The sequence below is a fragment of the Rousettus aegyptiacus genome, unplaced genomic scaffold, assembly GCF_014176215.1.
Source record: "Rousettus aegyptiacus isolate mRouAeg1 unplaced genomic scaffold, mRouAeg1.p scaffold_m13_p_4, whole genome shotgun sequence".
NCBI classification, from domain to species: domain Eukaryota; kingdom Metazoa; phylum Chordata; class Mammalia; order Chiroptera; family Pteropodidae; genus Rousettus; species Rousettus aegyptiacus.
The window spans coordinates 129,422,786-129,450,479 of NW_023416307.1; the positions used below are offsets into that span (position 1 = coordinate 129,422,786).

At 51.1% G+C, this 27,694-nt stretch overlaps 1 protein-coding gene and 1 long non-coding RNA gene across 2 annotated transcripts in view; one reads left to right on the forward strand and one right to left on the reverse strand.

The window, feature by feature from the left end:
* Positions 1 to 9,254: 9,254 nt before the first annotated feature.
* On the reverse strand, positions 9,255 to 14,526 carry LOC118601775. Its single transcript, XR_004950597.1, has 3 exons — positions 14,081 to 14,526; positions 13,136 to 13,215; positions 9,255 to 9,642 (listed from the first exon to the last, which is right to left on the reverse strand). It is a non-coding gene; the product is annotated as an uncharacterized LOC118601775 (long non-coding RNA).
* Positions 14,527 to 18,897: 4,371 nt separating this feature from the next.
* SLCO2A1 (solute carrier organic anion transporter family member 2A1) overlaps positions 18,898 to 27,694 on the forward strand; it is a 77,026-nt gene continuing 68,229 nt past the window's right edge. The window contains exon 1 of the mRNA XM_016140328.2: positions 18,898 to 19,024. Within this exon, the coding sequence (XP_015995814.2) occupies positions 18,929 to 19,024 (96 nt within the window). The 5' untranslated portion in view covers positions 18,898 to 18,928. The remainder of the gene's footprint in view (positions 19,025 to 27,694) is intronic.

Consider the following 27,694-nt stretch of genomic DNA (forward strand, 5'->3'; position numbering starts at 1 on the left):
CACAAACCTCTCCAAGCCTCAACATCCTCATCCTCAAATGGATGATGACAGGGACCTATTTCATAATGCGGTCGCGAGCGTCACATGATAAGGCATGTGGAGCGTCTGGAGCCATGCTCGGGACCCACGGAGGGCAAGTGCTCAGTAACCACTCACCGTCATCATTATTAATATTAATATTATTAATATTAAACCAAATCAAAGTGCTGACTGCAGGGTGCTGCTGGGGTCTTGTCATGCATCTCTCTCTGTCTGTCCTTCTTTCCTTTCCAACAAACAATTATCACACCTACTAACTTGAGTGTGTCTGTGTTTCTTGCTTGGAAGAGCCTGTCTAATGCAGAAATACGAGGAGCTGTGTATTGATTTGCCAGAGAGCCCAGCTAGCCAGGATGCCCGGTTCCTCCAGGACTCTGTGTCAGACGTGTGGGAAAAGCAGCTGGCAGGGGGTGGCTTGGCCTTTAAAGGGCTGGGTCTCCAGTCCCCTTCGGGTCAGTGCAAACAGAACGAAATGCAGTACGGGCACTGCCCAGCTGGTGGAGGGAGAGGGGGTGGAGGCCATGTCAAGACTGGAGCGAGGCCACGTGTCCATGGGTGTGCGTGCATGTGCGTGTGTGTGTGTGAGGAGTGGGCACGAGCGTGGACAGGGATGGCTGGATCTGCGGGAGTGCAGGGCGCCCTGTGTCCGTGGACGCACGTGTGCCTGTGCGAGGACGGACGTGTCTGAGCGCGGGGCTGCACGGGGTGAGTGTGTGGTCTGTGCTTTGGGGAGCCATGGCGGGGTGTCTCGAGTGTGTGTACCTGGGGATGGGTCATGTGCACAGGTGTGAGTGCGACCCTGTGTGCCCATGGCCACACATGTCCAAGCATGTGTGTGACTCTGTTTGTGGCAAGTATGTGAGAAAATGACTCTTTGCTTTCTGCGGCTCAGCTGGCCTCAGTGCAGGATGGAGTGGGGCAGGCCCCCGGTCGCCTGGCTGGCAGGGCTGGAACGACGGCCTTTATGGGCTGGCTACATCTCAGGAACCAGAAACCTGCGGGTTCAGGAACTTCTATTGGAAGACAAGGAATGAGGAAGTCTCAAAGGTTTCTGTGGGTTTTTATTTCAAGGAACACAAAGTGACCTTTGCTCATGCTACTTGGATTTGCTGCTGTTTCTTTGTCCCTTTCCTCAAGGGTGGGGGACAGGCCAGTTTCGCTTTTCCTCCAGTTGTTTTTATCTTCAAATTCTGTTGATTAAACACTGAGAAAGGGTAGGCAGTGATGGGTCGATGTGTGCTGGTGCGGAGACAAAGGGCTCAGGGGTCAGCCTTGGGTCCGTACCAATGGCTGTGATAGAGGCTGTGACTTCCCGGAGCACACCAAACTGAGGCTCTCCGGATCTCCTCACGTGTGCTGCTGGGAAGACAGCACCCCAGACTGGTGCTGTCGCTGGGGCCGGAACCAGCTGCCAGGCCTGGTGGTGGAGGACATTTGGCCGATTGGGCAATTGCAGGTAAAGGTGGGAGCTATCAGTCTGCACCAGACAGCATGGCTCCCAACACCTCTGTCCACCCAGGCCCTAAAGGGTGCCTCTCTGGCCCTCCGTGGCCACTTCGTTACTGCCCTCGCTGCCTCCTGCTGCCTGATCAGGTGCTAGGCAGGCCCCAACCACCCCACTTGGACCACACTCACTCAAGGCCCTGGGGTTCCCCTAAGACTTCTCTCAAGATAACAAGCCTCAGCTTCTCAGCCCTGGTCACCAGCCCTTCAGACAGGTCCCACCCACTCCCAGGAGGGTCCCTCCTGTGGGACAGACCAAGAGCAGGCCTAGCCTTCTCTCTGGGTTGCCACTCCCCAGCTCCCCATGCCCCCTCCTGCAGGGTTGGGCCTGCCTTGCCCTTGCCCTTGCCCATTGCCCTTCCAAGGCCTGAGGCTCTGTTGGGCAGTCATCGTGGCCTCTGTGTTCTCCAGAGTGCCTGTAACAATACCTCCCCCTGCCACACACACACACACACACACACACACACACACACACACTGCTGGTCTACAGGCTGACTGCCCCTCTCCCGGCCCCCACAAGCTGGCTTAGCCTGCCTGAAGCTGCCCAGCTCTCCCAGTACCTGCTCTCATCTCTCTGTGCCCGTTGGGGTCTCCCTCTGTGTTGCGCATCTGTGTTGACAGGCTGTGTCCTAGAGAATCCTTGACATTCCTCAGGCTTGAATAGGTACGTTCTGCATTTCAAATAAGGTAATGACAGTCTTTCCCAATTCGCAGAAAAGGTAAAAGTGAGAACTCTCTCTGAAGTCCTTCTCTCATTAAACTTTTGACTTCTGTGACCTCCAACAATGAAATAATAATACATTTGATATAAAAGCATCTAGATTATTTGTCACCCTCAATCTTCACATTAAATTCGGCTATCGTTTATTTTTATCTTACTGAACTGCTTCGTGTATCTGAGATGAAATGCTAGCACAAGGGCAATTGCTCGTGGAATGGATTAAATGAACCCATTCTCTGGGAGGTTACTCAGGAGTGGCTTTGCTGTCACCTGACTTTGTGGGCATCCCTCCCCCCGTCAGTGTTCAGGGATTCTGGCAAGGCTGGATACTGGCCACCAGTACTGGGAAGGGGTCATAGACTAGGCTCCTACCTGCTCCCTGGCTTTGAATGAGTCAGCAACTAAATTTCCTTTGACATTAACCTCGGCTGAAAGCACTGGTAAGTGGGCTCACAAACCCTCATGTCTTTTCTCATCATAGGTCCCCTAAAGAAGCCAGGTCATGAGCTGGATCAGGTATTGAAAGCACTAGTGGGAAAGAGAGGAATTGCGCTGCCTTTGGTTTGTGTAGGCAAAGGACCAAGATGAGAGGGCTTGCAGGCAGACCTCGACTTCGGTAGGCGAGACGAACACACTTTCTGCTTGCTCTGCTCTCAAGAGCTCTGCTCCACGAAGTCGCTTCGACATCTGAGCCCAGAGAGGAAAACCTGGGGCTGTGACTTTGGGCCACGTGGCCCAGATGTGTAGTAGTTTCCAACCCCATCTAACATGAGTCGTGCCCTTCCTGTCGGGACTTGGGAGAAAACGGTCGTCACCTGGAGCAACACACAAGGGACCCTGACACGGCAGAGACCTGGGATGTCGGCCAAAGAAGAAAGCACACTCCTTGGGGGGCACTTAGCATGATTTTAGGTACAAAAACGTGAGCATTTTGGTAAGCATTTATGAATTTTTTTCACATTTATTCAAAACTTGAAAAATGTGACACCAAACTCGACAATAATCATTTGATACACCGCGGTGCTCTATAGTGATCTATAGTGATGCCACATCGTCACATGGCTTAGATGGTTTTATCTGCCCAGCGAGACTGTGGCTGTCTTAAGGGAAAGGGCCTCTGCCTGAGCTGGTGTGGCTGAGGCGCGGAGAGCCGGTCGATGAGGTCGGCCGGGCTGGAGAGAGCAGAGCTGTGAGGGGATCTTCCCGACCCTCGACTCCACGAGGCAGTTTTGTTCCACAAATTGATGACCAAATCAGTTCTTTAAAAAAAAGTCTCTCAACTGCTTTTGATTGGCCCCCATCCTTACCCCTTCTTTATTTTTTTGTCCTTCTTTGAGGCCCCGAATCTCCGGAAGCCTGGAAACAGAGGGCTAGCACTTGATGAGAAAATCTACAAGGGGAAGAAGCCTCACAGGAACCGGCGAATCCCGTCTTTGTGGTTCCTGGAGCATTACATCTCCAGAGAAAGGGAGGCAGCCCTTATATCCATTTGGGGGGCCATCAGAGGGTGGTTGGGGGCCCCTTCAGGGATGAGGCCCGTGGAAGGGAGAACTGGGTTGGCTGAGTGTACACGGAGCCAGTTGCCAGGAAATTTCATTTGTGTGTTGCCGAGTGGCCACTCCATTGTTCCCAGGCAGCCAGCTGCAGGGTGGAAGATTTGTTTTACGTCCAATCCGAGAACTTTAAAAAAGGAAGGATTAAAAGAAACAGGAAAAACTCGGTTTACATAACGGTAGCCAGGATTGCATCAAATCTTCTGGAATGGACAGATTATTCTGGAATAGATGCATTCATTCATTCAACAAATATTTATTGGGCATCATCTGAGGGCCAGGCAATGATCCAGCACTGCCGTGAAAGTGTGGCTGTTTTGAATGATTGAATCAGATCTCAGTCTTGGTAAGGAAGTGAGTACCATTGAGTTATGGTATTCACTAAAGAAAATATCAAATACTTTTAGGCTTCGTCCACAGAAACTCAACCCGTTCCCCAGAAGCTTTATATATTCATGAGAACAGACACGCCAGCCCTCAGAGAATGAGCCCCCTTCTTCCGGTGCAGATTTTATCAGCCCTTGCTGGTTGTGGGAAACAGGGCAGGCATTTGGCAAGGGGCTCAAGGTAAAGACTGTTTATTTAGCCCCTGGAGCAGAGGAAAGAGCTGGGGGCGGCTCTGAGGCTCCACCCCAGGGGAGCTCCATGGGGGCCTGGGTGTTGAGTCCGTCCTCACATTCCTACATCAGCAAATGTGCTCACTCCATTTCCTCTCCAGAGCTGGCATCTGCACTGTGTGGAAAGTCCTTCTGATTCCTAGCCCCGAATGTGGGTGCTGGGAAGGGAGCTCAAGTGTTTCCTAGGAGACCGAGAAAGTATTCCAAATGTAATTGATAACATTTTTCGGCCTTTGCAGACGCGTGGCTTTGTGTCCTTTTAAAATATACAAGGATGAGGCGTAGGGAAAGTTCGACAGCCATAAAGGAAGGTCTGAGTCTAACCAGGGAGCAGGTGGAGCATCCTCTGATGCCCATCGCTGCCACCTACCTAAGCCTTGAGCACAATCAATGGTCATTGCCTGTTTTCTGCTCTCCAACCATAGCAACAATGACCAAGAGAAAGTTGTAAAATGAGCCAAAAATGACCCTAGGCACATGAACAAGCCGATGTCAAGGGCCTCACCATTGTCACGGAGCCACAGTTGGGGGGTGAAACCATCCCTCCAGCTCCGATGGGAGTGACCCACGTCTGTGTGAGCCTGCTGTGTTCGTTGAGGGGTTCAGGTCAAGGTACTTTCCTCTAAAACAGTGGCTCTTAAGGCGTGGTCACCAGGCCAGCAGCAACATTACCTGGGAACGTGTTAGGCACTCAAATTTCCATTGCCCCCTCCAAGACCCACCGCATCAGGGGCTCAGGGCAGGGCCCAGTGACCTGTGTTTCTGCAGCACACTCAAGCGTGAGAGCCACTGCTCTCCAAGAAGCACTTCCTTTCCTCTTCCCCACAGCAGCCTGCACCAGGCCAGTATTGTCACATGTACTCTACACGTGAGAACATCAGATCCTGGGGTTCATCAAGTGGCTCAAGGCTCTGGACTCCCCACTGGCTTCTCTCTTTACCAACTTTTGCTAAAGCCCCTTGGTGGTGGGGAAGGCGGAGCACCAGAGACGACTGGAACCTGAGATGTGCTCCCGTAGAGACCCCGTGGGCCAGCCTTCCACACGACCCGGGACACTGTCTCTCGGGAACAGGTGGAGAAGAGAAGCTTCGCAAGGCATACAGAGGTGAGAGAAGGAGACCTGGCCTGTTGGCATCGTGAGAACAGATAAACTAGTGAGGGGTCTGAATCTCACATAATTGGCACATGAGCTGCGTACGATATCTTTGAGGTCTTTATATGCACCGAAGTGGGGAGAAGCAGGCTGCAGCTAGAACAGAGGAGGTTCTGACAGCTTTCTACCTGTTCCATCAGCAGAGTCTAAATGCCTCCTCCTCTTCACTGTAGAGAAGCTTTTGTACAAAGAGAAGGGCCAAGACTCACACCCCGTGCAAAGTCCATAGAAGTTTACATGGACATAAAATGTGGGACTTGCTAACTTCTTGGGGAGGAAGTGGGAACTTTAGAGAGACAGAGTTATAAAAAGAAGTGGAGGAGAGTGATTGAGGGTACCATGAGGTACAGGGGGGTAGGGTCACGTGGTTATGTAATGTGCATGGTGGGGACCTCTTTACAACCTGGGCAGTGAGACGCCTCCTATCCGCCCCTCCCCCCGCCACACTTTTGACACCCTAGCCAGGCTCTAGAGGATGAACTACCTTAGTCTGGGATGAACAGCATCATAATCATTATCATTACTATTTGCTGCCATTGCAACTGCTTGGCTGTGGAGAGAGGGAGGGAAGTCTAGCAAGACTTGAGAGATTTCTGTTTTGGAGTTGTTGTCAGGAAACAGGTGAGCAGGAGGATGAAGAGGTCTGGAGAGAGAGATGGATGCACTCAGCTCAGTTTCAGACATATGCGGACCACCTAGGTGAGAGGTCAGGAGGCCCGTGGGTGGACGGCTTGGAAGTCCCAGAGGGTCTGGGTTAGAGAGAGCTGGTGTGAGTCCCTAGCAGCGGCAGGTGGTAGCTAAGGTTGCAGGACGTTGCGTGGGAAGAGAATCAGTGTACCAGCAAGCCAGCGTCTCAGGGCCGTGCCTACTGCGCAGGTGCTGTGAAGGAGCCTTGAGGAGCGGGCAGAGTGGGGGCGGGAGAAGCAGGAGGGCAGTGTGCAGACGAGGCGAGAGAAAGCTCTCATGATGGAATGGGCGAGGCTGCAGCAGAGTGCCCACCCGGCAGAACCCAGGCGTCCGGCGGATAACTTAATAAGGCCCTTGGTGAGCTTGTCGAGGACACTTCCACCAAGATGGTGAAATCTCTAAGACAGCTTGCAGTCAGCGGGTTGAGCTGGGAATGGCAAGTGAGAAAAAGAGATAATCTCATGAAGCTTGACCATAAAAGAGGCAAGAGGAAGCCAAGGGGTGGAGGATTGCCCTGTTATTACTGTGAGGAAATGTGGAAACATAAGAAAATTTGCCAAAGGAAGAGATTAGGAATAGAAAGAGAGAGTCGAAGATGCAGGGGAGAGGGAGGAAATTTGAAGGAGCAAATCGCTACCCCCAAAAGTGACAGCCCAAGGGATCGGTCACTCTCAGTCAAGAAGAGGGACAGCCCTTCCATAGAATTCTCTGGGTTCTAGGCCAGAAGGAAGTGGAAACAGGTGGGGACAGATAGATGGGAGAATCGAAGGCCTTGAAGCCCTGTCTCTGTGAAGTGCGGGGTTGGAATGAGGTGGAGTAGAATGTGGGCATTCTGGAGGCGGAGCAGCTCCTGGAGGAGGCTGCCTGCTGTGGGCACAGGTGACCGATGTGGCCGGGAAGTCAAGACCTACAAAGCGGAGGAGGTCAAGGACTGAGGGTGTGGGGATGGGACAGGAGGGTGGTCATGTGGTGTGAGTGGAGACTGAGAGGAAAAGCTCTCGTCAGAGCCAGGGCCTTAAAGAATGAGGAGAGGGATGGATGACGGAAATGAGGATGGGGGTGGGGGTGGGGGTAGGATAGGGCGGTGGGTGCTGGGCTGGATGTTTGAGCCTCGGGAGGCAGGGCTCAAGGAGTAGAGGCTTGGAAGTGCCCTCAGGGACACCCGGGAGAAAGCCTCCAGCCAGCCACCCCGCCCTCACTCCAACCACTGCAGCTCTGCTCAGAAGGGCACAAAGGTGTGGGCCCTTGAGGGCTGCCATTTCCAGCCTCAGATGGAAGTGGAGTGAGCAGAAGGTGCAGAGCCTGAGCAGGTGGGAGATGAGTGGGCTGAGCGGGGCCAGAAGGGGCAGAGCAGTGGGAGCAGTTGGGTCTGGGAGGAAGCACAAAGCGACCCGGGGGTGGGGGAGACAGAGGGTCTTGGTCCAGGCTTTGAGTGTGTCACCATGTCCCAGGCCAGGGTGGGACTTGGCTGCTGGACTGGGTGGGCACAGGCTGAAACCGCAGGGGCCCAGAGGCTTGGCAGGGCTGGATGAGACTGTGCAGGCTCTGAGGCTGGGGGAGGAAGCCGGGGTGGAGGGGCCGCCGTTCCACTCCCTGACTTATGCCGGGCGCATCTCCTACCAGACCTTGGTTGGTCATGTTCTCAATGCCCTCTCCCCTCTCATTGCTTGGACAAGGACCACCGGTCTCAGTGCAGGTCCCACCCTCTCTACAAGCCTTTCCTGATCATCCTGGCATGTAGTTTCACATACATAGACTCACAAATTAAACTTGTGAGTCTTTTCTGAGTACACACCAATCAACGATTTATCACATGTCTTATGTAGATGTTAGTATGTCAATATATCATGCGTATTATGAATGCATAAAAATAGAAATTCAAAATTCTGAGACAAAAATAGCTATAAATGGAAGTAGTGATATATTCTGCCTACCGGTGGTCCTGGACCCCCACCAGAGAGCACACACTCCCCTTTGAGACTGCTGAGCTGTGTTAAGAGCTGCTGGGATATACTGGTATTTCATATTTCCTCCATGTCTCCTTTGTGAGCAAGAATCATATCGTGTGCACAGTAGGTGCTCAGTAAATGTTTGTGAAAGGGACAAATAAACAAGTCACCTAGGAATGCTTGGGAATAGAAGCAGCATCCCAGCGTGGCCGCTGGCTGGGTCCTTGGAATCAGACGAGTTCAGCTCTGCCCCTCACTAGCTCTGCGACAGAGGGCAAGTTCTGAGCCTCAGTTTCCCCTCCACCAGTGAAAAGGCACAGTGACTGGAGCCCCGCTGCAAGCTCTTGTGAGGATGGAGCACTCAGCACACGGACTGTGCTCTCAATGACGGGACCACCATGGAGCAGCAGCTGTCTGAGAGAAGTGCTCCAAGTACAGCACTCTTACAAGGGTAATGGTTGAATTTTGGCAGCAGTCAAGGCAGCGCTAGACCGGGAGCAGCTTCCTTCACACCATTCAGATAAGGGATTGATTTAGTTTAAATTCTGCAAATCATGCTTAAGGAAAGCTGCTGTGTGACCAAGTGATTTCCTCCTCCTCCTCCTCCTCCTCCTCCTCCTCCTCCTCCTCCTCCTCCTCCTCCTCCTCCTTCTTCTTCTTCTTCTTCTTCTTCTCTTTTTACCGAGCTTATCATATTTGCTTCATTATAAAGTAAAATATATCATAAAAATTGGAAAGAGGCAGAGAAAATAAGATTTAAAAAAACTCTTACATTCCCATCATGGGAAGATCATTTTTATTAACACTGCGGTCTATTTTCTTTTAGTCTTAAAAACAATTCCATTCACCTGCTTTTTGAAAAACATAATTACAAGTATTTTATGTGTGTGTGGGTGTGGGTGTGTGTCATATATAAATTTGTTTGATTTTTTTTATTTGACTTCATGACAAGCATTTCCCTCATTATTACAAATTCTTCATGAGTGTAACTTTTAGTGGCCGTGTATACCCATGGAGCTGTTTCTCCACAGGTTTTCGGAGCCTTTCATAGCTCGGCCATCTCCCTGGAGTGCTGGGAAGTCCTGCCTCTGCTCTTGTTCCCTCAACTGCCAGGGCCTGACCCTAGCGGGGCAGAAGTAGCTCCCCCATATGCGATGCCCAGCAGAGGAAGAAGATCTGTGTTCAGAAAACCTGGGTGCCTGGCCACACTAACCTCTCACAGGACCTCTCAGCCTTAGTTCCTCTTCTTTGCAACAAGGGTAATAACAACCGGACCTACCTTGAGTGGCAGCTGCAAGCTTCGGTGAGATCCTGGCTCTGAGGCCACTCTGTGAATTGCTTCGTGTTGTACAAACCTCAGTTTATTGGATTTATCAGAACCTTTAAATGCCAGCTAACAGGAAGTCCAGCTCAACTAAACCTAAAGCACAAAGAGAATCTATTGGCTCATAGAATTACAAAGTCCAGATGCAGACCCAGTGAGATCCAGAATCTGGAGGATATGGTCACAGGCCTCCACGACCTCAGTCCCACATTCCTCCTCCTTTGGTGGCTACATCTTGGGGCAGAGTCTCCCCAGAATGCCCCAGACCCCACTACTGGCAGGCCCCAGAGAGAGCACCCCATTCTGACTGCCCCAGCAGGGGGCCCTCGTGGCCAGGCCTGGACCCAGGCCCTCCCATCCCAGTGGGGTCAGCCCACCTCGCCTCAAAACCTGAGAGTGGGGGGGGGGCACTCCAAAGGAAGGTCAGGTGTCTTCACCAGATATTGGACAGACTCGGAGAGGGGCCAACAGCAGATGTCCAGTGTGTGGGACATCATTCCGACTCTGTGGCCTCAGGGCGGTTCTCAGAGCACGTGAGGCCAGGAGCCCCTGGGGGGCTTAATCTCTACACACCAGAGTGAGAGGGCTTGGTCTGCCCAGCCTCAGACGGGAATCCTCCCTAGTCAGCCTCAACCTTCTTCTCCTGCTGGCTGTGCAAGGAACCTGTGACCATTCTCTACCTGAATCCCCAGCAATGGGGCCCAGGTGTTCCTTCCCTGTGACCCATGACCAGGGAGGAGGCCTGACTTCCAGTGACCTAATCAAATGACTCAGCACACAGGGAACATAGCCCAGGGTGTGTTAGGAACCCTAGGCCCAGGTAAAGGAACCTGAAGAGCTTTATAGACCCTGAAATTTATAGCTCAGAAAGCAAAGCTGATGCTGCCGGAGAAAGCCAGCTCGGGGTAGGACACAGAGAGAGGACAGAGCAGAAGACCTGGTAATTATCAGAGTAACCATTGGCTGCTGGTCTGGTCCAGGCGCTGAGGAGGTCCCAGCACCCTCCTCCCAAGCTTTGTTCAATTGGGAAATCAGCTATGCACGTCATCGACACGACCCCACCAGTCCCTCATGCCCGAGGGGGGAGAGGCAGGCTCTCTGACAGTTGGATCCATGCTCTGTCTTCTGCGGGTGACATCCTGCTATCTGCACCTGTGTTTGTACTTGGTCCCTGCCCTGAAGGCTCACAATCTACCTGATATGGGGTTAGTCCGAACAGCGAAGGGCGGGTGTGTGCGCAGCAGGGCAGGACATCTGTTCCCTTTCCCCAAGAGAGAGAGAAACAGGCCTCATAATAACCTTGGGAGCCAAGGAGTGGGTGCGAAGTGTGCAGAGGGAAGAAAACAGGGAGCCAGAAGCCTTTCCAGTAAGCGAAGAGGCCACAGATCTGGACAAGTAAAGGAGGAGAAAAGGGGACCGAGAAGGAAGCCTGAGGAAAGAGGGGATTCCTTCCAGAAGTGAGGGTATGTAGGTGGGAGAACGAGCCCAGACCTAGTTCAGAACCAGAAAGAGGGCACAGGGAAGGATACAGACGCCCGAGCGATTATCAAAGTAATATAGGCTGGCCGGGCGGGGTAGGGGGGCGGCTTTAGAAAATGGAAGAGATACCGACATACATGGGCTGACTCTGCGGTGGACAAGGTAAGGGAGAGGTGAGGGAGGGAGAGGCACCTCTGAGCCGGAAATGCAAAGAGGCTTTAAGGAAGCCTGTCTGGGGGTGTGTGGGGGGGCGGGATCCATGCTGCAGCCATGCACTTGGGCTTCCGGGGGGAAAGAAGGGGAAAGCCAGGGCTGTGCTCTAGAGCGCGAGTTTCTGTGCACATAGAAAGGGAGGAGAGAGGAGAGCAGCACCTGGGAGGAGGCCAGGCCTGCCGTTTCCATCCTGGATCCCCAGCTCCACCCCCAACATGAGGGGAGGATGGAGCTCCAGCTAAGTTTACTTAGGGATGGGTCCAGGCCTGGCCCCCGCCTTCCGCCACTCCGTCCCACCCTTTATGTCTTCGACGACCTCTGGCCTGGGATGACAGATGACAGACAGCCTTCCTGCCCCAAGACTCAGCTTCCATAGAGGGAACAGGTTTAAATGTCTCTGAGGCTCCACTGTGCAGAAGCCTTTGGGGAGACATTCTTATGGAGAAAGCAGAGTCTCCTAGGAGTAAAGCGGTGAGCGGCTGAGGGGCGAAGAAAGAACCACGAGGAAGCACTGCTGTTTAGGAGAAAATGACAATAATAATGGTGAGCATTACCGAGGAGGCTTGTAAGTCCAATTCTCGCCTCACACAGCTCTAAGAGGCAACTGCAGCGCAGAGAGGTTAAGTGACTTGTGCTAGGTCACACAGCTAATAAGTTGACAGAGCAAGGAGAGAATAAGAGGATAACCTCAGTTTGTACTGTAAAGTCCAATGCCTTGATTATACGGATGAGGAATCCATCTGTCTCTGGGAAGGCACCCACACAGGCCTCCAACCTACAGTCCTGGATGCTGAGTTCCTTCCTCAGAACTGGGAGTGGAAGACAGGAGTTCAGATCAAGACAGTCACACCCTGTGGCATCCTCGTGTGAGCCTGACGTTGGCTGTCTTAGCTCCAGGGCTTTGTCTGGGCTACTGGGGACAAGGGAGACCTCAGTGCCTGAGGGGGCTCTACAGCTGGAATAGTCATTCCATTCCCCCTGGGGTGCTGACTTCCCTCTACAGGTACCAGGAGGGGTGTCACCGGTAAGGAAGAAGGGACCAAAGTGGTCTAAATGCAGTATGAGAAATAATTTTGAATCTCACAGAGAAAAATGCCTAGAGGTCTTTGTGTGACACTGCTGGCATTCGGTCCTAAGGCAAAGAACCTTTTGTAAAATGTCAACCATCCAGTCGCTATTTGCACAAGACGGAAGCTAGAGACATTCTCAACATTCGACGTGAGCATAGGCTTAATAACTCCTGGTCGCCCATGCAGCCATTCAGAGTGGTGGCGAGGAGCCTCTCTCGACATGGAACAATGTTTATTGTAAAAAAAAAAAAAAAAGTAGGAGACAAATGATATACTGTGATATTTCTAAGTAAAAATGTGCTTATTGTAAAGAACTAGAAAAAAAAATAGAAAATTCAGCAGCATTTAAATAGTGGTATGGAATAATGGGTGATAAATATTTTATCTTTCCCAGGAGAGTTAAAATGCAGTTATATTATTCTTGAAAAGGTTTCTATAAAGATTAACCGAGTGTAAAAACGAGCACCATGGCAAAGAGACAAAGCACTGATTTTCTGTTGATTTGGCGACAGCCAGATGGCAGAACACGGTGAGTCCCAGGCCCACACAGGGCCAAGGACAACACAGGTGCCAAACGTGTGTTGCGTGACCCCAGCAGGATACAGAGGGGAAGGCGCTGATTATCACACAGGAGGGAGGATGAGTGGGCACAGGAGGACAAGCTGTGACAGGCACACCTGAGTGGGACCTGAACTGCGTGCGCAGAGTGCCGAGGAGGGGGCCGGGCTGGGTCTCCTCACCTACAGGGAGGAGGATGCTAAGAAAGCAGACGTGAGCAGTGCGGGTTGGGCCTGTTGGAGTCCCTCCTTTTCCTGCCCCCTGCTCACCTCCTGCCAAAGCAGTGAGTGACCTCCACTGGGTGACAGTTGGAGCAGGGACAGGACAGCCAGGCTTTGAGCTGTGTTTCCTGGAAGGAAATAGAAATCTCACTATGCACCTTGCCCTGTGCCAAGCACTGGGGTATCCCAGGTAATATGCAGAGCAGCTGGGGTCCCGGGAGGCAGGTCACCCTGGTGCTGCAGCGCCCCTCATTCCCCTCACTCAGGGTGTGTGTTGGGGGTAAGGTGAGCCTCAGGCCCTGAGAAGGAGATGTGGGGGCAGGAGAGGGGCCCCGGGTCACAGAGGAAGAGAGAAAGGCATGTGGTCTATGCTGCAGGAACAGAGAGTACACAGTAGGGAAGAACAGAACAGAGGGTGGTTTTGCAGCTGGATCTAGGAAGGCCCCAGCAGCCCCAGGCCCTGCTCAGGCCCTCATTTAGGGAGGGCACCCCAGGCCACGTGTGGTGCTGGCAGAGAGGTTCCCAGGGGGCACTGGTGGGCAGAGCACCAAGGTGGGCTTCAGACCCCCGAAGGATCGTCCCACGGGTGGAGGTTAGACTTAGCCTGCCCGCATGCTGCGGCTCCGACTCTGAGCAAAATTCCCAGATGCTGAGAGTCTGCATCTGGCTGCTGGGGTTCAAATCCTGGCTCTACCACTTACAAGCTATGTGGCCCCGAGCAAGTTATTTTGCTCAGTTTCTCCAAACATAAAATGTCACTAATAAAGGTAACTCCTCTCATTGGGTTGCTTCGAGGATTAAATGAAATGACATTGCACCAGTGCCAGGCACGGACAGACATCACTGTGTGTTTGCTAAATATAACCTAGTGGCCAGGGCAACTTACAGGTGGAACGGGCTACCCCACCAGTGACAGTGACAAAGTAGCGGAGCACTTGGCTGCAAAGGTGCCCTTCACCTGGCAGGGGGAACAGTCATTGGGTCCCCTTGTACCTGTTGGTATATAAGGAGCCAGGAAGCCAGAGTTAATCCATGATGACACTCAGTGGACCTTCATCATCTGTCGCAGTGGAGAGTGTGGTCTGTGGACTGATAATCACACCCAGGGCCCATGGCCAGCCACTGGTGAGGACAAGGCTATGATGAGGGGCCTCCAGGGTGCAGCAGGGCTGGGCCCTGGCAGGCAAACAGTGGGGGGCTGACAGAGACAGCAACAGCCTGGAAGCCTCAGGACGATGAGGCCTTCCCCAGTCACTGGATCTTTTTGGAATTCATTCCATCCAATAAACATTTTTAAACAACAGGGCATGCTGGGCCAAAAGAGGGACACAAAGAGAGTTAACACAGAACCTTGGCTCCAAGGATCTCGCAGCTGAGCTGGGGAGAGGCATAGCACACACTTACCATCATCAATACCGTCAGCCGCCACAGCGACAGCCGCCGCCGCCAGCGCTGAGACCTCACTGCACACGTTGTTACAGCCCTGGGTGGTGGACGCTAAAGTCTGCATCTTAAGAGCAGGCACTGAGGATCCGAGAGGTTGAATAGCGCATCTAAGGTAACACGGTCGATGTGAAGGGTGGTCAGCATCCACGTCTGACTGTAAGGTCTGCTCCCTCGCCACCACACATACTGCCTTCCCTGTGACCTGTGATAATAAAGACAGGAACAGTGCGCTAGGGAAGAGCCCCGCGCCTCGGTTTACTCATCTGTACAATGGAAATAATGACCTCCAGTTTCTTGAGTGACGAGGGATAACGTGTCTGTCTGTACCACCGCAACATGTTTTTCTACTCTCGTTAAGGGGGCTCAGAAGAGGTAGTAACAGGAACTGCTCTCGAAGGGTAGAAGCTAAGCAGGCAGCACAGGCAGGTGGAACAGCATGAGCAAAAGCCTGGAGTGTGAACGTACTGCTGCTCCAGTGCGAGACCTGAGAAAGATGGAGACAAGTCTGAGAGACAGAGCCTGACGCTGCTCAGCTCCTCCTGCTCATTCTCCTTCCCTCTGCAACTCAGGGAAAGTCGCCGATGGCTTCTGTTTGCATGTTCTCCTTTCCTGTTCCTCCTTGACCCACATAATCAGGCCTCTGCATACATCACCCGCTGGGAACATTCTTGCCAAGGGCCTCAGTGCCGGCCTGTTGCCAGAGTCTTATCTTCCCTCCCTAGCAAGCTAGACATGCTCTTGACCTCTTTCTCTCTAAAACACCATCCCTCAGCTGATGTACTTCCCGCCACAGTGTCCCCTCTGTCTCCTTTCCTGGACACATCCTCTGCGCCACCTCTGGATGTCGCAGTGGCTGGTCCTGGACCTATCTCTCATCAACACATTCTCAAGGCTTACTCACCACTCCCAAGCCTCTATCTCTAGTCCAGAGTTCACCTGGACACTGGACCCACATACTCACCTGCCTTCTGGGCATCTTGACCTGCATGTACTCCAGGCAGTTTGAACTCCAAATGAACCCAGGGGGAATAACTGCATTCTCTCAATAGCTGGTGCCCCATTCAGGGCTCCCTCTGCCAGAGCCTCAGTGCAGGTTGCCCAAGTCAGATCTTAGAAGCCGTCCCTAATATCTCCGTCTCTAACACCTAAATGCCCTCTCCTTTCAACATCTCTGTGTCTTTCTCTCCTCCGTTGCCTTCTTCGTAGCTCCTGAGTTTCCTTCCACAGATTGCCACATTGCACTCTTATCCAAATGCCACAGGGAGGTCTCCGTGACATGTGAATTAGCCCAGGTGCCCCCTCTCCACCTCCAGTCCACTGTCCCGGGTCTTCTGCTCCAGCCAGACTGAAACTATGGAGTAGATTTACCTTCCTTCACCCTAATTCTCCCAGTCCTTCTAGTCCCTAGGGCTCAGCTTGAGAGTCACCTCCTCCAGGAAGCCTGGAGGATGAGTTAGGGTCCCTCTTCTGTGTTACTATGGCAGTTGTGCAGAACAGCCCTCTTTCTACATCACGATGATGCTCTCTTCTCACTCCCTACCTAAGACCATGGAGTCTTTGGAGTTGGGGACTGATCTTGTGCTTTGTTTTTCCACAGTGCTAAGAAAAGGATCTGGGAAGGGTCATGGAAGCAGGCTCTGGAGGTGCTTTTGGGGAAATGTGATATGCTACACGCAGACACTGAAAGCTGAATACACAATATCTTTTCTCCTATTTTCCCTAATAGAACCTCGATTTTGTTCAGGAGGCAGCAAATAGTGTTAATTACATTTCTAGCCTTCTTTGCAGAGAGTAGCCATTTGACTCAGTTTGGGCCAACAAGACTTAATGAGAAGTAGTTAAGCATGCATGGGAGATCTATTTCCCTAATGTGAGCACAGCTCCTTCCTATTTCCTGTCTTCCACACTCTCCTGCAATTAGGAGAGGAGGCTGGAGGTAGAGCAGCCACCTTGTGATGATGAGCCAGCCATGAGAATGAAAGTCACACGCTAAAGAATCCTGAAGGAGCCTTGGTCATGACCCTTGGACTAGCTACTAAGAGTCTTCTTATAAGAGAAAAATAAGTCACATCAAAGCCACTTTGGTTAGATTCCCATTATATTTAGCTAAACTCTACCTAGTAAAGGTAGATGAAGGCAAATAACCATTTGTGAGCACTTCCGAATTGGCCTTTCCTTTGGCGATAACTCTGGTCCTAAAAGAGGGCAAAGGGCACAGCTAATGGAGCAGAATGAGTCAAGTGTTGGAGAGGCTGCCCACCTGGGATTCCATCAGAGGACCCTGGCAAGGCCTCAGAGTTTGAGGAAGAGGCTCCAGCCATAGCATTTCCAATGTGCCTGTGACCTTCGCCTTCTCTGGTCTCTACTTGGTTTCACTTGTAAAATGAGGCCACTGGAATAGATTACTCTTCAAAGGGCATAGTGCTTCAAATCTGGCCTTTGGAGTCAGACAAAGCTGTGTTCAGGTTCCAGCTCCATTACTTAGTAGCTGCATGTCTCTCAGTTACTTTTTTTTTTTTTAGTTGACCTCTCTCGCATCATCATCTGTAAAATCCAGATTTGTAAGAGTGCCTATAAGTGTTGGGCTAATAGTGGGGTTCTCTGGCCTCACACATGTGTGTGCCCAGCAGAATGCCTGGCATGATCCATGATGGGTGTTACAGTCCAGTACTCAGCATACATTGAGTGTTCTGTTATGGTAGTGGTCCTTGTGTTCCAAGTTCTCTAGGAGGTCAGACTGGTGACCTATAGTTCCATGCCTGCTTTGTCTCTGAGGCTGGGGCAGGGCTCAAGAAAAGCCTTTCTGCATGCACTCTGTGGGTTGGCAAAGTGGCTAGAGCCTGCCCACTGTCCGGTGGCTTTTTCTTCAGCACTGCATACTGTTTTGTCCAGGGTCCTGGGACCACAGGTGGATAGGAGACAGGAGAAGCCCCAGGACACAAGACAGCCCAGACTAGGCCCAGAAAGCCATCTGGCTTTAGGTAGAAATAAGAAACCTATATGGCCCATCTGTCCTGAGGCCTTTGTCATAGCCAAAGCTTCCGGGGTGTTGAGGGTAGGCTCATGCTTCTCCTGGAAGTAGGGTGGGCTTGCAGACGTTGACTCTGCAGAGGACTACCAGAATTAGGGAGCTGAAAGAATACCTCCGGAACTGGACTCCTTACTGCAGCTGCTTTCAATAGAACTTTCTTATTTTTCTTTTGAGAAGCCTCACCTTTCTCCTCTCTGCACTGGGAATCCTAGTGGAAAAAATCTTGGGGAAAAATTACAGCCATGCCGTTGTATTTCACCCCTGAGAAGGAGGTCAGTGGGGTGCCTCCAGTTTGTCCAGCCACCCCCACCTCCCTCTAAGTACTCGGGGCCAGACCCAGCCTAGCTGACACTTGACAGCGCCTGCAGTTTACCTTGGCCCAGGTTCAGGGAGTTGGGCCCAGTCTGGGGTGGCCCCCACCTCTCCACCTTGTTACCGGCCCCCCCTCTAAAGAGCAAAGAACAGTTTAAATATAAATCAATTCTTGACACAAACAGAGCCTCAGCGAGTCTCTAAGCCATCACCGGAACTGAGAGCCCAGGTTTCCTTTAGGCGAGTGCAAACAAGCAGAGACTGGCTCCGTAAATCTCCCTGAGGGCCCCGGGAGGGGCGCGGGGCGTCCCCTCTGCTTCAGAAACCGCGGGCTCCTCTCCAAACCCCTGGCTCCCGTGGGCTCCTCCGACACCCCTCGGTCCTCCTTTTGCCTCCTCCCGCTCCCATAGCTCTGCCGACAGCCCCCTTCTCTGGTCCTCCTCAGTCTCCCACCAGCCCGGTCCCGCTGCCCCCACTCCCGCCCCGCCAGGAACCCCAGCGACCCCATCCTCCTGCAGTCTCCTGCCCTCTGCAGGCACTACCTCCCCTACCCTGGGCCCACCACTCCCCACCCCTCCCGGCGGGCGGGACCTGCTACAGAGGCGGTCAAGCCTCGCGGGTCCAAACCGAGCGTCAGGAGCAGAGACACAGCCCCGGGCTGAGAGCGACGTCAAGCGCGGCCGAGCTCCGCGTCACACCTGTCCAAGGGGGCGGCAGTGGCGGGGGGCGGGGGCTCGCAGAGCCTTTGACACCCAAGGAGAAGAGGGAGGAGGGAGGGCGCGTTTCATCACTGGCGGCGGCGGCAGCAGCCACTTATAAAACTTCTGGGCACGCACTCTCTCTCTAGTGTCGGTGCCGCAAGCCTCCTCAGGCCACCGCCGCCACGCACGCCGCCCGCCCGCCCCGCGGCACCAGCCCGACGTCCCGGCCCCCGACCGCCCGGCCTTCCGCCCCGGGCTCTGCCGCCGCCGCCCCGACCGGGCTGGAGGCGACGCCGCCCCGCGCCGCTGCTGTCGTCTGGCCCCGCGCCCGCCCCGCCGTCGCCCGCCACGATGGGGCTCCTGCCCAAGCCCGATGCGCGCCGGGACAGCGACGCCTCCTCGGGCCGAGCCCGCCGCTGTCCCCGCTCTATCTTCAGCAACATTAAGGTGAGCGGAGAACCCGGGGCAGTCCCGGCCCGAGCTGCGCCCGCGCGCCTTCCCCTGCGCCCCCGACGTCGGGGCTGCGAAGCCCAGGGGGCGCTGGACGCGCTGGGGCTCCCTGCTCCGCGCTCGGTGCCGCATCCCGGGGCCTGGCCAGGGGGGCAACGGGACGCCTGGACAGGCGAGCGTGTGCTGGGTGTGTGCATGTGCATGTGCATGTGCGTGTGCGTGTGTGTGTGTGTGTGTGAGAGAGAGAGAGAGAGAGACAGAGACAGAGACAGAGAGACAGAGAGAGAGACAGAGAGACAGAGGGACAGAGAGACAGAGACAGAGAAAGAGAGAGTGTATCTGGTTATCCAGCCGACTCTATTCAGACAGTCCTGGCACTAGCCCAAGGAGTTGTCCTGTTCTTTGATTGAAAAAGAGTATCTCACAGGGTACTTTTTCCGTTTCCTGCGGGCAAATTACTTCGTTAAGCGAGTGGGCTCGGAGGTGCCCGGGTCTGGCACTCTGTGGGGAAGGAAGTCTGTGGTTTCTATAGATGGAGATCAGAGTCCAACTCAACTGCAGTGGGGGGTAGAAGGGATGTTCTCCTTCCCCAGGCTTTCCTCTTCCCCAACAGCAGCAACGTGGAGGCTCTGCTACCTCTCCGCCTGCAATGTTCAGAATTCCCCTAAGGCCGGCTACCAATCTTGTGCGCTGGGACCAGCTTTCCTGGCCTGGAAGTGGTCTCAGGAAAGCAGCGAGTTCTCACACTCTGTTCAGTAACTGCAAGGCAAGTTCTAGGGAGTGGGTGAAGAAAAGATGGGGTGTAGGCAGCTGTATAGTGAGGACACTTTTCTCCAGAGGGCCAGCAATACTTGCAGCTCCCTCTAGGGATGCTTTCCACATTTCCAGGGGGATGCGGAATGCTTGAATCTACACTCAGGCTTTTTTTTTTTCTTTTTTTTTTCTTTTTTTCTTTTTTATTTTTTGCATGTCCTGGCTAGCCACAGCAACTGAGAATGTGCCTCCTGAGGGGGCAAAGCTGCTGTGGTCCGGTCGCAGGAGACTGCAGAGCCCACACCTATCAGGGCTCCTTGGGTGCAGGGTGGGGATTATGGTGCAGAGTGGTTGTTTCTGACAGCCATCCAGTTCGATGGGCCTAGGTAAAGCCTCCAGCAGTGCAACGGCGGGAGGATGGGGGTGTCCGTGGGCTGGTTATGTGAGTGTCCGACAGAAAGGGATCTGGAGCTCACCGTGGATCCTGCTTGCATATGCATTCATATTGTCAGCAGTGGCACTGGGATCCCCACTCCTGCTTCGGCTCTCTCCCTGCACCACAACGAATAAAGGCTGAACTGATGCCAAGGTTGGATATAAATAAGACAGAAATTTTGAGATAATTTAAAATAATCCTCAGATCTCCTCACCTTTGGTCAGATCTGAAGAAAGACGGTGCAGTTTTGGTCCCGCTATTTGAAAGAGTTTTGGAGAAGTTTCATCAGAGAACTGTGGAAATTTTGGTATTTATAACTTAGGAATTGAGAGGAAAGGGTGGGGGAAACAGTTGGGTGGTCTGAAAAGAGAGGGCCCCAGGAGGGAGCCAGGGTGGGGGCAACTTCCTCTGTTTTCAGGAGAAGGGCAGGAGGGACAGCCAACCCCAGAACAGATTCCCGACAAGGAGGATAAACCCAAATGATTCCACTTAGACTCTCCCTGAGTGCCTAAAATAAATGAGTTTATGGAAGCAGCTTCTTTGAAGATCTGTGAAAATAAGACAATTTATCACATGCTGATGATTTAGCCACATGTGCCTGAGGCTTGGGCCCAGGCCAATTGGCCTCCTAAATTCTCATACCTTTTAAGAGTTTTTCTTAACTCTAAAAACCAGATTTTCTTAACTGCTGCCTCTGTTAGTCAATAGTAATTCTAAAACCAGAGTTTGAAGAGACTTCTACTTGACTTCACTATTAGTCTGAAACCAGTTATAGAGTTGGATATGTCAAGGCAGAGGGGGGTCTGGGATTATGCTAAACTCACTTAAGCTTTTTCTTCCAGGGGTGGTACTGGTTGTCTAGGTGCCTTGTTATTTGTTTCCTTCTCCCAGTGAGAATTGGGTGGCTGCCTTGAACCACCTCCCCCACAGTGGGGTACAGACTGCACATATCTGCGGCATGTATGCCATGGGGAGGAACAGGGGACACTCAACCTGAACAGCCTTCATGTTGCTAGGTCCCTTTTTACTGGGACAGATGAACCAATCGACTTTTTGACATTCCTGCCAAACCCCCCACATACAATATGGCTTAGGGGAAGGCATGAAGCCAGGGGACTCAGACCCAAGTCCTATTCTAGCTTCTTACTAACTAGGTGACACAGGGAAGCATTTCTTACCTTTTGTGGGCCTCAGAGTCCTTACATGAAAAATACTGGGTAATATGAACAATTCCCACCTCGTGGGACTCTGTAAGGATTATGTGGGAGGAGCCATAGAAAGAGGCTTTGTGAACCATGAGAGGCTCTCTGGGATCAGCATTCATGTGAGGCTAGTTCTTGCCTCAGTGAACAAGACTCCCTATTCAAACATCATTCGGGATCTAATGTTCCACCAACTATAGTTAATAGTTAAGAGAAACTACAGTTAATAATAATGATGTCCAAAATAATAGTAATAGTAGCTAACAGTAATGGAGCTATCTGCATGTTCCAGGAACTATGGAAATATTTTACCCATATTTAACCCTCATTACAACCCTGTCAAGTGGATGCTATTATTGTTCCCATTACTGATGAAGAAAACAAGGCTTCGTGAGGCTGGTTCCTTGTGCATGGAGACATAGCCAGAAAGGGGTGGGGAAGAGTATAGAGGAACCAACTATGTGAGACCCTAGAGTCAGAGACCCCATCAACTGCATAATCGGCCTTCACCATCAACGGTGCTGCTCAACTCTGGGTTAGCACTTGGGGATACCACAGGTGTGCTTGTTCCCAGGGGTCAGGCCTTCTTCCAGGCCCAGGTGACTCACACATCCCAACCGGGACCAGGGGCACTGCAGTGGCTGCAGCATGGCTCACAGTGGATCCTACTTGCAATGGTCCTTCTGGGCGGGGTCGCTCTGACACCGAGGACGGCTTTTCTGTTTTCCTGGCATCTGTCCCGCCTTGACCCACTTGAAGTGAGTTTTTTCTACCTCCTCTTCCAGGAGAAAATATAACCACAATTAATCTAGAGATAGTCTCTATGGCCTCTTACAGGATTCTTAAGGGATAGAGGACCTGTTCACCAATCATCGTCAGAGGGAGCAGTGTGGCGTCCAGAACTCTAAAGCTCTAAATTAAAAACAGGTTCCTTTGATGATTCCGGGGGTGGGGGTGGGGAAGGTAGGAGGGAGCCTTTGTGGCTAACTTATCCTGGCAGCCTCACAAAGATCTGTTTCTCCTTAAAATGAAACTTTTGGGGCCAAACCAAAGTTATCTTATAAAAGGAGTGGTTGGTTGGTGACTGCTGCCCAAATTGCAGGCACTTACACTCCCAGGGCCTCAGTACAGTGAAACAATATATATCCAGTGAGCGGGGGAATAATCTGTGGGGTGCAGGGCTGGGGAAAAGCAGTGGGAACAAAGGACAAATCTCACAGCTTGGCCTAAGTGGCCCCAGTGACCTCTGATCTGAAGGGAAGCCCCAAAGTGAGGGAGAGGTACTTGTCCCGTCCTGTTCCTACCTTTCTGAGACCCCTGAGGCCCAACCCTGGGGAGGCATCTTGGGCTTAAGCTCTCGGTTTCCAGAGGAAAGTGCTACATCCCAGCAACCTGTAGTTCATGGTCAGGAAAACAGTCTCAATAGAATCCCCAGAGTCAAAGAATTCCTTAACTGACCCCATGAGTTAAGACAGGCCTCCTCCTTCTGGGCGGTGTCGCTCTGACACAGGGACAACTTTTCTGTTTTCCTGGCGTCTGTTCTGCCTTGACCCACTCGAAGGAGTGGACACGGAGAACAATAGGAACTGGTGGGGTGGGCTGGGGGCCACAGGTCATTGAGACCCTTTCCTCCTGCGGTGATGCTCAAAGCCTTTCTTAGTTTTCATTTTTCTCTCCTGATAATGAACCTGTGACCTATGCCACCGCAGAACAAATGGAAGAGAGATTTACGTCTCACAATAAAGGTGGCTCATTTCTTTCTGATCGTTCTCTTTTGTCTGTGACAGTGGCTACTTTTCTTGCTTTCTGGGAGACCCAGATGTTGGGATGTTGGGATGGAGGTATGGCTTCTCCTCTCCTTCTTCTGTTCTGTTTGTGAAATGGTCCATGCAGAGGAATGTGGGTGACCCCCCCCAGTCCAGGCCTTGTCCCTCCTTGTTCTTCCTCTTCACACCCTTGCTTAATTTTACCCCATCCTGTGGTTTTAATCACTGCCAGCAAATGCTCCTCCACCCTGTTTTCTGCCAGTGGAGGAGGTGACCTATAGAGAGCCTCAGCTACATACCAAAGCTGGAGAGATGGTAATAGTGGAGCAGAAAAGCCAGGGTACTCCTGGGCAAATAGGTCCATTGAGGACCTTGTGTGGGGCTGGGCTAGTTTGGCCCTCATTCCGTGTCCTAATTTCACTGACAACATACTTGGCCATTGCACTCTCGGTTTCTTTTGTGGAAAGATGTGAAGAAATAGCTATGTGAATTTATACTTGCCTGGACCCCACAGAACCAGCACAAGTGGATTGTCACTCCAATACTTGGTCCCCTTCTGTGGGACCATGGGAGAAAGCTGAGTTCTTAGTACCAGACAAAGCTTGATTTATTTTGAGTTTTTTAAAAATTTCTTATTTTGAAACTATTATAGATTCATAGGGGGAAAAAATAGTGCTGAGATGTCCTCATGTACCCGTCCCCCAGTTTCTCCTATTGGTTCCATCTTACGTAACTAGACACTGCTATAATGTGTATGTATAGTTCCATGCCATTCTATCACATGATTAGACTCAGGAAGCTACTATCCCACTGCCTCAAGACACAGAACTATTCCATCACCACAACGATCTCCGTTGTGCTGCCCCTTTATAGTCACACCCGTCCCCTTCCAATTACCATCTCTCACCCTTCACAACCACTAATCTGCGCTTTATCACTGTAATTTTGTCATTTTGAGAATGTTATATAAATGGAATCATGAAATGTGTGCCTTTTGAGATTGGCCTTTTTCATTTCGGCATAATGCCCTTGAGAGCCGTCCAGGTTGTTGTGTGTATCGATAGTCTGTTCTTTTTTATTGCCAAGTGTGTCCCATGGCATGGATGTGCTATGATCTGTCTAACCCATTACCTATTGAAGGGCATTTGGGTCGTTTCCAGTTTGGGGCTGTTACTAATAAAGCTGCTGTGAACAATCGTGTGAACAATGCTATGAACAAGGTTTTCGTGTGGACATAAATTTTCACTTCTCTGTAATAAATGTTCGAAAATGCATTTACTGGGCCTTATGGTAGTTGCATGTTGATTTTTTTTTAATTTTTATTTTTTTAAAGAAACTGCCAAACTCTCTCCAGAGCGGCCATATCATTTTACATTTTCACCAGCAATGTCCTAGAGATGCAGTTTTCTACATTCTTGCCAGCTTTTGGTATTATCACTACTTTTTATTTTAGTAATACTAATAGGTATGTAGTGGTACCTCATTACAGTCTTAATTTGCATTCTATTAGTGGCTAAAGATGTTGAACATCTTTTCATGTGTTTGTTTGCCATGTGTTTATCCTCTTTATTGAAATGCCTACTCATATTATTTTGTGCATTTTCTAGTTGGATTTTTGTATTCTTGTTTTGAGAGTTCTTGAATTTACAAGATACAAGTCCTTTGTTAGATATATGGTTTGTAATTACTTTCTCCAGGTCTGTAGCTTTTCATCCTCTTACCAAGGTCTTTCACAGAGAAAACGTTTTTGATTCTGATGAAGTCTAATTTAACGATTTTTGTTTTCTGGATCCTGCTTCTGGTGTGATGTCTAAGAACTCTTCACCTAACCCTAGTCCCTGAAGGTTTTCACCTACACGTTTTATAATTTTGTATTTAAATCTACCATCCATTTTGCATTAGTTTTTGTAGAAGTGTGAGGTTTAGGTCAAGGTTAATTTTTTTGTCTGTGGTTTATCCAGCCATTTGTTGCAAAGACTATCCTTTCTCTATCCAGTTGTCTTTGCAACTTTGTTGAAAATCATTTGACCTCACTCGTGTGGGTCTGTTCTGGGTTTTCTCTTCTGTTTCATTGATATTTGTGTGCATCTCTCTGCCAATAACACACTGTCTTGATTACCATAGCTATACAGCAAGTCTTGAAATTAGATAAAAGTTGATACTTATTCTGCAGTGGTACGTGTTAAACTTATGGATGTCAAATTTTAGAACCCATCCAATTTTCCTTTCACTTTGCCTTTTAGGAAGATTTAAGGACATATTTAAAGCTCACCCTTAGTAACTGGATGGGACTTTACACACATATATGCTTTAGCTTTTCTTCTGGCCTTTGCCAAATGGTTGACTTTTCCCTTTAACTTGATTTTTAACGCTATATTCCTGAACTTTTTTGTTCTATATGACAGCCCCGTAAAGAAGGTATGAGCATCTCCATTTCATACTTGAGGAAATCGAGGCTCATCCAAGACCACATATCCTATAAATGGCAAAGCAGGGATTCCCACCCGGGGTCTTCTCACTCCCCAGATCCCTTCTTTTTCATGGCCACAGAACGCCTCTCAGTTCTGGAATCTCTTGTCTGTGAACATTTATTTGGGCCTGACCTCAATGATCTCTGAGGTCCTTTCGAGTTCTCAGATTCTCGTCTTATGCTGTCACATTGCTGACTGAGATGAGACTAGGAGCAGGGCCAGTTGGGTCTGGGTTTCGCTGGGAAACCTGTTATGACGCCTAGCGAAAGTGGAAGGTGCCAGCTGGCTGGGTTGTCACCGATCGAGCCCCAGCTCCCTCTCTCGAGTTAGAGGACCTGGCTTCCTTGGGTGTGTCTTAGTGTTTGGGATGGATTATATCTAATCAGGGGTGGGGAATGAAACCAAAGCAAGGTGTCGCAGACTCCACTGCGGGTTGAAGGATGGGATGGTACCATCCAACGAGCAGCCCTCTTTCCAAGCTGTCATCCTGGCATCTTCGCCCTGTTCAGTGGAAATGCTGAGGAGGCCCAGGGGTAAATGCTGAAACTCTGGCACGGCTAGGGGCGGTAAGCCCAGGACTTGTGGCTTTTGGGATACTCAGTCAGGTCAGCATTGTCACTGAGTACCACGAGGCTGCCCCTCACCCCACCTCCAGAAATGGAAGGAGCGTGCACCTGGGAGTCCCAATGACAAGTCTCATTTTGTTTATCCAAATATCACCTATTTATGTTCTGAACAATGCTTCATCCACAGATATCATCAGGGAGGGTGGGGGGCAGTAAGCTAATGTTTGTCAGACTGCCCCACCATGATGCCTTGGATTCTAGAAGGGAGTGGACAGGTTGGACATAGGGGTAGGACAAGGAGATGAAAGAAGGTATCTGGAGATGTGGCTTGACTAACCATGAGTATTATATTTCTGTGGTATTGTATGTTTTATCTTAAAATCAAGTGAATTTTATATTTATTCCAAAGTATCTATGTGCTTCCAAGTTGTCTTTTTCTTCAAATCTTGGAATAACACAGATATTCCAGGAGGCTATGCATGTGTAGTTTGTTGTTTTCCAAATGTGGCTCACAGTTGGAGAATACCAATACAGGCAGACCTCAAGTCAGAACTAGTTTATCTGGTTAGTTCACACAGCCAGCTTGTTGGGTGCAGAGAGAATGGTATCTAGACACTTTAAGTGGGACAGGTGTAAGGTGTGGATGTCAGACAATTCCTGGGCTGAACTCTAAGGGACACCCTAGGAGAGGAGCCAGCTAGAGAATGTAGTGAGGTCCCTGTGGGCCTGGGGAAAAGGGATAGTGGCAGAAGGGAACGGTAGGGAGGACAGCAGACTCCTAGAATTACACCTGTCCTGCCCAATTAGCTGCCAAAGAGATTGCAGGATGCAATTAAACTGACCACTGTCTCAGTCTGTTTTACAAGTCATTCTTGCCTGGTGCCTTGGGCCCTTTTGAAACCTTCCTGCTTTGCCTCTGATTCACGATGCATCAGAGGGAAGCAGTTAGGAGCTGAACTCGAGTGTGGAGCCTGGGCCTCACTCATGCATAAGCCTTTATTGAATTTCTCCCCGCGAGGCTCTTTACAAGGTGTCGCTGTTGGCACTTGGCTCCCTGAGAGGCTCCCAACCTCCTGAGAAACAACTGCCTCTAAGTTTCTCGCTTCCCAGCATGACCAACTGCTTCGATTTGCCTAGGTCCGAGGGGTTCCTGGGACACAGGACTTTCAGTCTTTAAACTAGAAAAGTTCTGAATGGTCTAGGCAAGTTAGTGACCCTCCTGCCTCCCTTGCTGTGACATTTTACCAGAATGGACTTCCATCTCTGACAGTGGGGCAAGGGGAGGTGCCAATAGAGGGTCAGGTTGGTGCTCAGGAATGGGGACAAACCTCTAGGATCTACAGCAGGAAGAAACTGGAGGCTTCTGGAAAGAAGACAAACAAGAGCCACGAGGCCTGAGGTTGGGCTCCCGTGGAGCGGCCAAGTGCATTTCTCCCTCTTGTCTGTACAGGGTTAAGTCCACCCACCCAGTTC